General features: G+C 37.9%; 1 protein-coding gene across 1 annotated transcript in view; it reads right to left on the bottom strand.

Moving 5' to 3' along the window:
- NKAIN2 (sodium/potassium transporting ATPase interacting 2) overlaps window positions 1–12,713 on the bottom strand; it is a 573,334-nt gene that overhangs the window by 85,651 nt on the left and 474,970 nt on the right. The window contains exon 4 of the mRNA XM_037393060.1: window positions 3,520–3,720. Coding sequence (XP_037248957.1) covers window positions 3,520–3,720 — 201 coding nt within the window. The remainder of the gene's footprint in view (window positions 1–3,519; window positions 3,721–12,713) is intronic.

The following is a 12,713-nucleotide window of genomic DNA, read 5'->3' as shown; positions in this document are numbered from 1 at the left end:
GCAAGCTGTACAAAATACACTCAGTGTAATGTTTTCAAAGACTGATATAAGTGGTCCTCAATGATGCTAAATTCCTTTGTAACATTTTATCTGTAGGCAGTAGAAAACAGCCTTAAAAACATGATGCAGTACCACCAGTCCATAAAAAAGCCAAGATCAACATTAGCTTGACCATTGTCACGAATGTACAGAAATACAGATAGAAAGCAAGTAACCGATTTGTAGATTACAATTTATAGTTTTACAGTTAAAGTGCAAGATCCATTTAAGTGCCCATAAAAGAAAACTGAAAGGAAAGGTTTCTTTCTACTAGCTGGAGACAAAAGTGATCTAAAGCTCAGGTTTGTTGAAAGCTAGTTTGCTGAAAACCAAGCAATGTCTACTCTTCTGTTATATGTCACTGAGCAGTACCAAGTAATTCCTCTGTTTCTCACCACATTTAATAAGACAGTGAATTTATGCTAGTATTTCTATTAGAAAAAGAACCCCATACACACAACTGAAAATGTGAAAATGATGTAAATGGTAAAGTTGCAAGTAGCAGGTCTGGAAAACTGACCCATACTTACACTGTGTAGCTCTTTACCTATGATAATCATATTTACAGTAACATGAGTGGAAATATAAAATCAGCCATAGTTGCCTACAGCTAGTGGATTACCAACAGTTTGTTATCCTGAACCATTCCCCTGGCTTGTAAAGAAAGTTAGAAACACAGATCTGTTTAGGCACAGACACACAAAACCCCTTGTTGCATCAGGAACAGAATTAGTATTGAACTATATATTCCTTGAGTTTCTTGTTCATCATTCATTACATACAAAAGACTAAGGCAGAAAAATAACCTGGATATCTCATTTGAAGGGCTTGAGGACAGAAAAGTCTGCAGAGGGATCTGGACAGGCTGGATCAAAGGGCTGAGGCCAATTGTGTTAGGTTCAACAAGGCTCAGTGCCGGGTCCTGCACTTGGGTCACAACAACCACACGCAGCAGTACAGGCTTGAGAAAGAGTGGCTGGAACGCTGCCCAGAAGAAAAGGACCTGGGGTGCTAGTTGACGACTGGCTGAATATGAGCCAGCAGTGTGCACAGGTGGCCAAGAAGGCCAACAGCATCCTGGCTTGTATCCAAAACAGTGTGGCCAGCAAGACTATGGCATTGATTGTCACCCTGTCCTTGGCACTGATGAGGCTGCTCCTCAGATATTGTGTTCAGTCTTGGGCCCCTCACTGCAAGACGGTTGCAGAGGTGCTGGAGCATGTCTGGAGAAGGGCAACGAAGCTGGGGAAGGGTTTGGAGCACAAGTGTTATGAGGAGCAGCTGAGGGAACTGGGTTTGTTTAGCCTGGAGAGGAGGAGGCTCAGGGGAGACCTTACCGCTCTCTACAGCTGCCTGAAAGGAGGCTGTAGACAGGTGGGTGTTGTTCTCTTCTCCCAGATGAGAAGTGACTGGGCAAGAGGAAACATCCCCAAGCTGTGCCAGGGGAGGTTTGTGTTGGGTATTAGGAAAAAATTCTTCACTGAGAGGGTTATCAAACACTGAGCAGGCTGCCCAGTTAAGTGGTGGAGTCACCATCCCTGGAGGTATTTAAAATATGTGTAGATGGGGCTCTTAGGGATGTGGTTTCATGGTGGACTTAGCAGTGTTAGGTTAACAGTTGGACTTGATGATCTTAGAGGTCTTTTCAAACCTAAATGAATCTACGATTTTATGAGTTAATAACAATTGTTTGAGTGATAACAATTGTTTCTAAATAGATTTGTATATTTATTTTTATCTTATTTAATTATTCACACTAATTTTATTGTACTGATCACTTTGTCTCTTTTGCATCAGCTGTAGCTAGTCAAAATTGCAGGTGTGAACTATCTGGAGAAAGGGTTGTTTTTGTATTCCAGACCTGTCTAGTGCCTGCCTTACTACCTACTTTGTTAAGGTCCCTTTGCTCTGCTGCAGTGCAGCAAGTTGAGGAGCATGGAGGACACCTGGGTTAGCTCCACTGAAGGGAGGCAACTGGGTTTCCAGGTGAATCAGTCACCAATCTCTTCCATGCAGAGCTCCCAGAGGTGTCTTGACACAGAGATTTATTGTCTTGAACTCACCTAGTCCTTGGCTGTAAAGGAATTATAGAAGACTGTATCCTACAGCACAGGCAGCATCTATAGGGCAGGAAAGAGGGTGGTGGTGTGTTGCAGCACAATCAAACTAGTAGGCTGCAACAAGGCTTTTCCCTTGGCTAGATTCTACTGTCTGTGCGGTATCTCCTTCCTCCAGAGGCCAAACCACACTGCTCCTTCTCTACCCCTCTCCCACAATCCTCAGGGCTATTTAACCACTTAGCAGGAACGAGCTACACCTGCACCTTATCTACATCAGCCAACCCACTGCCCCTGAAGCCAACCCACAGTTGTATATTATCAATGCTAAGTAACCCAGATTTATTCCTCTACACTTGGCCATTTACAGCTAGGCTGAGGAATAGACAGGTAGAAAAGCTGCTCAGTTTTGGGTAACTGAGGACCATATAGCATATTATGGACTGTCCAATCACCTTACATTTACTTCTTGATCTAGTTAACTAAATTTCCTCTCATTTACCAGTATGATCAGTCTTGGGACAACATATTGGAATCTTTTGAACAAAAGATTTATATGGAGGAAGCCATGCACGTAGATACTAGTCCAAATTTATGTGTATAGAAACAGTTTTATTTGCAGTCATGTATATCTCCATCTGGGTATAAACATGTACGTATCACCAGAATAAATATAAAAGTGCAGATTGTCATTGAGTGTAATTAAGTCAGTGTTTATGTCATCTTTTCACCTAGGTCAGAGACAACACAAGGCAAAATGATTAGTACAGGTAAATACAATTGAAAAACCTACCATTTCTCCCCAAAACAAATTGTTTTCATTCCTTACAAACTTTCTGCAGTGTATCAGTGGATTCTTATCCTCCTACAAAGATTTAAGGTTTCTGTTTTTGATTTTCATTCAACATTTTGATTTTTTGGGAAGAGCCTCCCCCATTCTCCTCCAGTGCACATTGATTAATATGGTTAAAGACAGACTGATCACTTTTGAGTCCTGTGAACCGATCAGTGAACCTATTTTTACTGTTGAAAAATACTCCTTCATTTTGGCTTTTCTTTCATATTCAATCTGGTTTTCACAAATATAGCTGTAATTTGTTATTATGTCACAACTTTTATCCTATAGTGCAATTTGGATGTACCTAGCTGTAAATGATTTGTGGCATGGTCAGTTGGTCAGTGGTTCAAAATGGAGATTAGGAAAACAGACTCTGCCATGTCAGCAGTTCTTACAGCAATAAACATGTATAGTGGAGCTTTTTGTATACAGGTGTCTTGAACTAGCTGCATGACAACAGTTTCATAACAAAACTAACAGAGCCAGGGTCTGTGAATGAATGCCACAACAGTCTGCTATTCTGGATGTTCTGCTAGAGGAAATCTAGAAAAGACGGTAAAAGTGAAGCTATCTGCAAAGACTTACTGCAAGGAAGATCTGAAGAGAACTGTGAGCCACTTCTATGTACTGATATTCAAGAAAACACCCCGAGACAGTGATATAGCGATGATCCTCTGGTGCCCAGTCTGGTGCTGGTGTTACTGAGGTCACGGTGCAGCCTGGCCCATTCTCCATCCACCAAGAACGATGCATTGAGATATTAAAGGTCAGAATGAGATCTGTTTCCTGCAAAAACACAAGTGAAGTATTAATGTGCTGGGAGGGTACTCCAGTATCAAATGAGATTTCACAGGATGCATAAAGAAGCAAAGAGCAGTGGTAAAACTGCATTGTCACATGAAAGGTAGAGGAGCTTGCCAGCAGCAAGCACAAGTAGCTGTACCTTGGCAGGCAGAACTGCTTTGGAGCAGAAGAATAATCCTGCAAGCCAGGATCTGTCCCTAGACATTATGGTAGCCTAGACTATAGCAGTAATTTCTGTTACAGTGCGCATTTTCCTGCGGAAACCATAAGCACTGATGAACATAGCAACCCTCCTCTGCTCAGTCCCTAGAAATACAGCCCATACTTTGGCTGTCTGAGGTATCAAACTATACAAGAGTCCTCAGGAACCAGTACTTCATAGACTTTAATATGTGTGGGTGATCTGCAAGGGGTTTTGTCTCATGTGCCCTGTGAAGCACACCTGTGGTAGCTCTACTGAACTATTGAAGATGTCAAAAAAGGATTCTGTTTGCTTACAAGCAAAACCTCTTTGTAATGCCTCTGTCATATTTCTAACTTCCTAGGAGTCCTAGTAAGGAAACGGCTAGTAAGTGTTGCCTTGTTAAAAAGAAGGGGCAGAGGCCTGCAACATTTAACTCCTATGCAGCTACTGCAATGGGGTAACTAGTCAGCCATGCTTTACATTAAGATTGAATTCATAAATAGTTCATAAAGGATTAATAAATGATTAATATAAATCATAAACAATACTATGGATATGACTGTCATAAATTATACTTGGTTGCACATTACTTGAGGGTGTTATACATAGTCATAACAACACTATGGACTTTGTGGGTTCTGTAATAGTCTACAGTGTTTACCAACCCTTTATAAATAATGTAGAAGTATAACCTCATTGCAAAGTGTGACTAGTCTGTGCGCACATGTGTTCAGTCATGCAAAAAAAAATTGCTTTTAAGTAATCTGCAAAGCCAGACTCTCCCCACACCTAACCTACATTTTCTTCAGCCTGTTGATTACATTAATAATTAAGATTCTCATAAGGATTTTAAAATACAACTATTTAATTAGGTTTACCATGCCAAAAGGAATAGAATGCCATTCTGTAGACTATATGTTGTGTTCACATTTCCCTTCCTTTAAAACTAGTCATTTTTCAGTCCACTTATTTTCCCTTTTTTGCACTAACTCATGCAAAGGTAACCACCCAGGAAGGTTTTGGATGATGTCATGAATGACATGTCAATCGATCTGTGATTACACTGGACACTGTAGTGTAGCTGAATGTTTTTTCCTTAAGTAAAGTTGCAGTTCTTGTCTAAAAGTGCAGAAACTTTGTTCAGGTAAAAAAAATCAGTTACTATCCTCCATAAGCACACCCAGCTATCAGATGGCAGGAAGGACCATAGATATTTTTGTGATGAATAATTACCCCGCATTCTCATAATAGCCCAATCTGGCTAATAACAAGCAATAGGAGAAAACATGTGATGTTTCACATGAATTTAGTTGTGCAACTAACTTGAAGCATTTAAAGGTGATCAAAGCAGCAGTGAACATTTGTATAAACTATGCAAATTTCCCCCAAATGGATGTACTTACCTATGGCTATAAATCTTCACCCCAAACAAATCTCTCCTTTCTCTGGACCCCTCCCTACCAAAGCTGCAGGCACCGGAAAGTGTCTGAGAGATGTTTTTTGGAAATGGCCACTTTTCCCTTACATCTAAACCAGAAGACTATTTTTCTTTCTGGAGTCAGGGCTGTTACCACCCCTTAGTAGCACATTGGCCTTCTCACCTGGTGTAAGAAGTTGAAGAATGGGTATCTTTGGAGTAACATTACTTTTAGATTTATTCCTGAATGACTAAGATTGGAATCCATCATGTTATTGTCAGAAGACCTTTAAGCCATTCTCGTTACCATGGAAAATTCTTAACCTCTAGTATCTTATCAGAGATGCAGCATGAATGAATAGGACTCATTGTCTGGCTCTATTTTGTCATTTGCAATACCTTCAGAAGAATTGTGATGGACTAAAAATATTTTACAAAGTGCAGACAAGGGAAGAAGAAGGTATTTCTTGAAAAAGAAAGGGATAAACTGGCTTGCAGGAACTGAGTATTTGTTATGCATCTGCCAGATTAAGTTAAAATGGATGAAGAGGAGCTAGACAGAGAAGTCAAAACTGGCCTGTGTGGCTAGAACATCATTGCTCTAGAGACAGTTATGTTTACCTAAAAAGGGTGCAGTAATCAAAAACTTTACACATGAAAAGCACAAGTAGATTTCCAAGTTACACAGGAAATTATTCACACATTAAAATATTATTAATTGCATATGTAAATAAAACATCACAAAGTCCAGCTTTCTTCCATTGCTGAATTTATTCCCAGATAATTTTCTGAAATAATTTGTTATATTTAGGCAACTCCCTTGCTCCCAAATCAACTTTTTGCAGTTAATTTTAATGCTATGATTAGGACTAAATAATCTTGTTTTGTTCAAGAATAGTCTTTTAGTGCTTAACAGGAAAAAATTGCAGACCTTTATCAGATCTATATTCTATTTCTATCTCTAAGTAATCAGTAAAATGCTGTGTTGTTTCCTCTGCTCATAAAATAGACCTGATACTTGTCACAGAAGTGTTATATTCCTTAATTCTTTATAGCAGTTAGACCAAACAAATCTTACTGAAAGCCTCAACTTCAAATCTTAAAGAACTTGGAATAAAGTGGTTAAGAAGGCTTTCAAGAAGCATAGCTGTTACAGATTGAACCAATTAACAAACAAGGTCAACCTCAGAAAGCAAAACAATAAACAGACGTGAAATCTGATTCTGGTAAGATTAGACATCATCCGTGGCTCAGGGTCAAACTTAGCTGGCATGAGAATGATAATGAAACCAGATTTTGACCAGCCAACATGTACGTTAGACCCTGTAAATTCATATCCCCAAAATAAATGGAGTAGGAAGAAATACAGAAGGAGCCTATTCACTTCAAAGTCAGCTGCAGCACAGTAAAATCTTCTCAGGTATAAATTGTTATGGGCTTTGAACTTGTTCATAACCTTCAAACCATGTCCCCCCATATGCAATCATATCAGCAGAGCAGCTCCTGTTGCTCAATAGTGAAGGTCACCCAGCTTGCGAAAAAGTTTTAGTTTTAAGTGAGAAAACTGTTGAGGACTTGGATCTCCTTGTAGAACTGTGTAAGCTGAGGAGGGGATGATGTATCCATCATTAACATCTTTTATACTGAAAACATTTAGAGCTATTTTTGGACAGACTCTGCTATTTACTTTGTTCACTGTTTGAATACAGTTTTAGTGGACACAGACAAAGTCTACACTGGAAGCTGGGGATTTGTTGTACTCTCCAGTGTATTTGCCGTCTGTTTTCTTTCCAACATCTGTGGCTCAAACATTGTTCAGGGAAATGCAGAGAAATAGTCTGATAAGCCTTGAATCTATGAAACTTAACAAGAATTGTTGATACACATTGGGCATGCCGATATGGTGTGGTTCACAGTCTGTATGTCAAGGAAGATTTTATTATCCTAAATTCAACAAACAGCTGCTTCCTTCATGGACACAGAAATACATCTGTATGAGCTTTATTGATGATCACTGTGCTGTTTTTGGAAATCCTGCTGGTATTTTGTAAAGCCTGTTAATGAAAATTGGTGCATTAGAGTAGATGTTGATATTCATCAAGGAGGAAAAAACCCAAGAAAATATTTAGTAGGACCTCTTTGCTGACATTCTTAAAATGCACTGATATTTGTAATGGTCAGAAGTACTGCTGGATTAGACAAAGGATACAGTTTGGAGGTCTCAGAGACCCAGATTTCAGAGATTAGAACCTGAGACATCTGCAGACTAAATCTGTAATTTCATTTCAGCTTAGTTTGTAAAAACCGCTGAGCTCTGATGGTTTTGTGGCTGTGCTTAATATGCTAGATAACAACTTTTGCTAGGGTTATCTGCACAGTACATAACTTTTCCTGGCTGAGGACAGCTGATGACAGAACATGGCAGCAGAAAGCTTTGAAAGAGCTTCCAGAAAGAAATACAACCTCCTCTGCATTAAGAAGCAACAGTACAGCAGTGCTCATAACGAATATAGCTCTGTGTTTATTGTATTGCTATTAGTACGTATTAGTAAGTATACCATCTCTGTGTAGTAATAGCAATATATTACTGTTTCAACTATTTCTGTCTGGTGCGGCTTAGAGAAGCTGATTCCAAACACAGTGCCAAAAGAAAAAAGAGGCAGTAGTCATTCAGGCTGATTCTCCTTGAAAGTCCCGGAGATCTCGCAGACTCAGGGAAATTAAATTGTACTGACTTCAATGGTTGAGGCTTGCTGTGTCATGGGAAATAAGTTTCTCCCATTTTTCTAATTAGGAATTGCTGAAATCTGTGCAACCCTGCCAAGCTTCTGTACAGGTTTTGTCAAATACAACCATGTAACCACTTGTTTCATTTTTCAAACTCAAACTAGCAAGAACAAGTTGCTTGGAGACTGAATGATCACACAAGGTTTCAGTGATAAAAGAACAGGGTCTGAAAGCATTTGTAGTTCTGGATGCCTCAGATGCACAGAGGCCTCTACAGTCATTTTTTTTCTTCTGTTATCTCACTTTCCCACTAAAACTATCTCCCTTCAGGCAGTACCATTTTCTCATGCAAGCAGACTTTTTCCTGTCTAAAGAAAAAACTGCCCTCACTGATGGGCCAAAATAGAGCTTGGCAGATGTGTTTCTTTTCATTTTTCCTTTTTGTTTTCATTTTTTTTTAATCCACAGTTGATATACAGGAAATAATTGCTGTATAATTGTGTAGAGATCATGGATATTTAAGGTTTCTGATCTTTTTTATCTTGTTGTATCTGACCTGATTTTTACCTTGTCCACTTTTTGTATGTGTGATGCTTTCCCTTTCATATGAATTTTTTTCAGTAACCTAGAATCCTGTTCTTTAATTTCATCTTACAAAACGATTTTGCACCATTATAATTTCAAATTTAATATGGAATTTGATTTACATATGTGTCATTAATTAAATATGATTTAACCAGTCCGAATCCACCCAAGAGATTTACTTCTGAAGTTTCTCCATGAAAACCAGCAAAAATTGCCTTACTGTTAGCTTTTCTCAGTTGTCTGTTAAAAATGTTCCAAATGTATCTTAAGTGATTTCCAATGCACTTCCAAAGACGTTGATGAATTAGTTATAGAGATACCAGCATGAAAGAAAGAGATGACTCAGGTGTTCTGATTTTCTTCTCCAAAATGAAACTGGAGTCTTATATTAATGAAATACTGTAAAATAGACCTCAAAAAGCATACAGGGATTGACATTGTCACTTACTATTCTGTTATAAGATACCTATCAATAATCTTACGAAATAGAGCTGCAATGTTATCTTAATTAAGATCCTCATATTTTTCTAGTATTTTAATATGTAGACTGGCAAACCTAATAATTTTAATCTGCTCTGTTTCAACTCATTAAAAAAAAAAACAAACTGCTAAACTCCAGAATATTAATTTAATCAGTTCAGTGACATCAACATTTTTTATTAACAATTTTGTTAAAAAAGTTTCTATCTATATAGTTCTTAAATTAAAAATATCAAAAGGAAGTAGAAACTTTCAGTTTGTATTGCAAGGTTAAAATGATTTCCCAGAATATTTTTCATATTTAAACACTATGTATTTAGACTAAGAATGTTCTGGGTTAAGATCCGTTGAATTTTCTTTTGTGCAGAACAAGAGAATTAAGCCAATTCTAGTAGATGAATGTTACTTATCACAGGGACTGAAAGATTGCAGTCCCTGTGCTATCATACAGAAATTTTAATTTAGCTCATGTACATATTTGATAAACATCCTGAGCACTAGATTTTTTTAATTTCTTGGGAAATGATTTCTGGAGGACTTCAGCTTGTGCAATGATAAAATACATTGAAATAGGCAACTGACCAGAGGCACTCACATCCCAGAGTAGTATCTAACTGTGGAATCTTACATATTACTCACTGTGGAGTAATCAGGGATATCATTCTGGAAGTGAGAAAATTTATTGAAGGAAATTAAGTTAAATGTTTTGAAAAATTAGTGGTTTGCCAAATTGCTATTCTCTGGGAAAACCAGCTTGTCTCCAGACTGTTAATGTGGGTTTACAGTGAGCAGTTTTCCAGCCTCAGGTGATGTTATGTAGCTTTATCCTTACTGGTGGGCATGGGGTTATTACCGGAACTTATTACATCCGACAAAAACTAACTTCTTTCATTCCAAAAGAGAATCCTATTCTAAAGTTTAGATTAAACCTGAAGGTACAAAGATGCAATTTAGGTATTTACTGGTGTACCAAAAGATGATGATCCCACAGATATCTTATTAGAGAGTCCAGCTTCTGCTTCAGGGTGAACTGAGCAGCCTGGCAGGGGTCCAGAGCTGGAAACAAGGTGGTGGAACATGCTCTCTTTTCCCACATCAAAGTGGTGTTCCATGAAACAAAACTAGCAAAGGATTTTATGATTATACTAAACTCAATGTGGTTCTGGATCTCTTTCTGAAGTGATGTGAATGTTATGAATGGTTCCCAAACCCTGGTTATTCATTTTGAGCTGAAAACACATGATTTCACTGTTTCCACAATGCATCAGCACTGCATTGTTATGAGTATGGCATAATGCTTTTAAAGAAATTTAAGTTCTTTAGCTTCTCAGGACTGTCCCATCCCGTCCCGTCCCCTCCTTTTTAAATGGTAAAGGAGGCGTGTCTCTTGGTTTACCCAGGCAAATACACAGATCAATAGTGCTTAGAATTCAAAGACACAAATATAAATAACCTCTTAATTCTAAATAAAACCCTTATAAGCACAAGGACATCTTATATTTGGATAATATCCAAATATGCAGACCTTCCTGTGAGCTGGGAACACAGTTCTGCAGGCTGTAAACAGGAAAGGTCTAGGCCTTGAGTAAAATAACAGCATGAAATGTATATCCTTAAAATCCTTTTCTAGGATAAATGGTTTACTGAGTTGCCGAAACACCTCAAGATTTTGCTTGATCATTTCTGTGCAAGGCAAAATTTTAGCATGGTCCAACATTTAGTAAGGAAGGATGCAGAAGTCTGTGGTGTAGAACTTACACATCAGCTGCTTTATAGAGTATATACAGAAGGAAATTCCAGCTGATGTCATTTGTTCAGTGTCCCTTGGTTATTACATAGTTTTAGGTGCTGTAAAACAAAATGCATGTGTACAGTGACAAACCTTTGTTTTGTTTCCTATGACTTTTTATTCTCATTTAAAATGTAAATAATTATCTTGTCTAACTTTTTTTTTTCTTTACACAACTCAATGCATTCATGACCCTAAGGTGGAACTCATGCCTACAGTGAAGAAACTGTTTGAATCAGCCTCTGCTGCTAAATCTAGAAAAATCTGCCACCTGCAGCATGTACAGGAAACAGTAAGTACACTTCAACAAAGTTCTCAGAACACAGAAACTGTTGTTAGGACTAAAGTGGTGTTAAGAAACATGAGATCATTTTCATGCAGAAGGGTTTCATGAAATATCAGGCTGAAGATAAATATATGTTGTACATAGTGCTCTATAGTCTAAGCACTTCCAGCAACCAGTGATTTTATACACATAAAGATTTCAGAATAATTAAAAAGAAGCCTGGATGAGTCGGGAAATTATTACAAAACACATGGAGTCATCTTACTCAGTTTGATTCAAATCTAGCCCAGGTGAATATTTTCAAAAGGTTTTACTTCTGTGGGGAGGTTGCAATGAATTAAAGCATCAATTTAAAATGCATAGCTAGTCCTGACAACCCACTTGCATTCTCCGTATGAAATAAAATATCCAGATTAAAATGGTTTGTATTCCTCTGCAGTCAATAGAAAGGACACAGTTGAAAGAGAGTGCTAAGTATTCCTAAAGGACTCTGAAAAGCTACTCAGGGAAACTAGATAAGATGTTGAGCAGGAAGCCAGCCACAGACTGATGGCAAGGAAGCACAGAGACAGAAGTGGAAGCATGGGCCACCTCTATAGGGCCTTATTCCCCCTGTTCAAGAAATGGTGTGGAATAATTATCCTTCATCGACTACTTCAGGCTCTTTCACTATAACTTCTTCCACTATTGACCAGGCTGATAGATGTCATCATCTGCAGAATTAGATTCAGATCTGAAGCTGTACAGCATTCACCTAGCTTGCAAATTAGGGCCAGTAAAACAAAAGTCAAATCAGTGAAGCCACACCAATACACACCCAGCATGACATGCACAAAATGTGTGTGTAGCAGTCCATAGTAACACTGTTTATAGTGTTATAATATAAATATAAAATAAATATATATTTATAGCAAGGACATTTTTGACCATTGGTTTGGCACATTTTACACCTAGGAGTGACTTTTAGCAATTCTAAAGGGATTACGCAGCTCCGTCTCCACTGGTTAACATAGGAAAACCAGTGTCACAGGTTTCAGTGCTCATGTGTGAAAAAAGATCCTTTTGCCTCAGCTATACTTACACCACAGACTTTGGAAAACAGCTTTAGTTCCTGTCTGAAAGGTTGTATTTATTTTTTACATGAAAAAGACATTTGTCATGGGAACATGTTATATGACTCTGATAAACTTTAGTTCATAAAGAGTTCATTTGTGTCCTTGCAGGTGATGATGGTTATTAGAATACCTAAGGCTATATTCAGATTTGATAAATCAAATCTTTTCACTTTACATGCAGGAATTAATTTAACTGTAGGTGAAATTGCTCTCTTTTTTTGTGGTGTGATAGTATGACACTCAGCTTGGTCCACAGATTAGTTTTATTAAAACAAATTCAATTATCCACTACTGTCATCTAAGTACAGAAATAATAAGATCTAACTTATATTGAGCACAGAGTGAATTACAAATGTTTTGTATATCGTCTGCTTCCTGCATTGAGAATTATT

The sequence above is a fragment of the Falco rusticolus genome, chromosome 6, assembly GCF_015220075.1.
Source record: "Falco rusticolus isolate bFalRus1 chromosome 6, bFalRus1.pri, whole genome shotgun sequence".
Lineage (NCBI taxonomy): Eukaryota > Metazoa > Chordata > Aves > Falconiformes > Falconidae > Falco > Falco rusticolus.
Note: the sequence above shows the minus strand (reverse complement) of the source record. Positions and strands in the feature narration are given on the sequence as shown.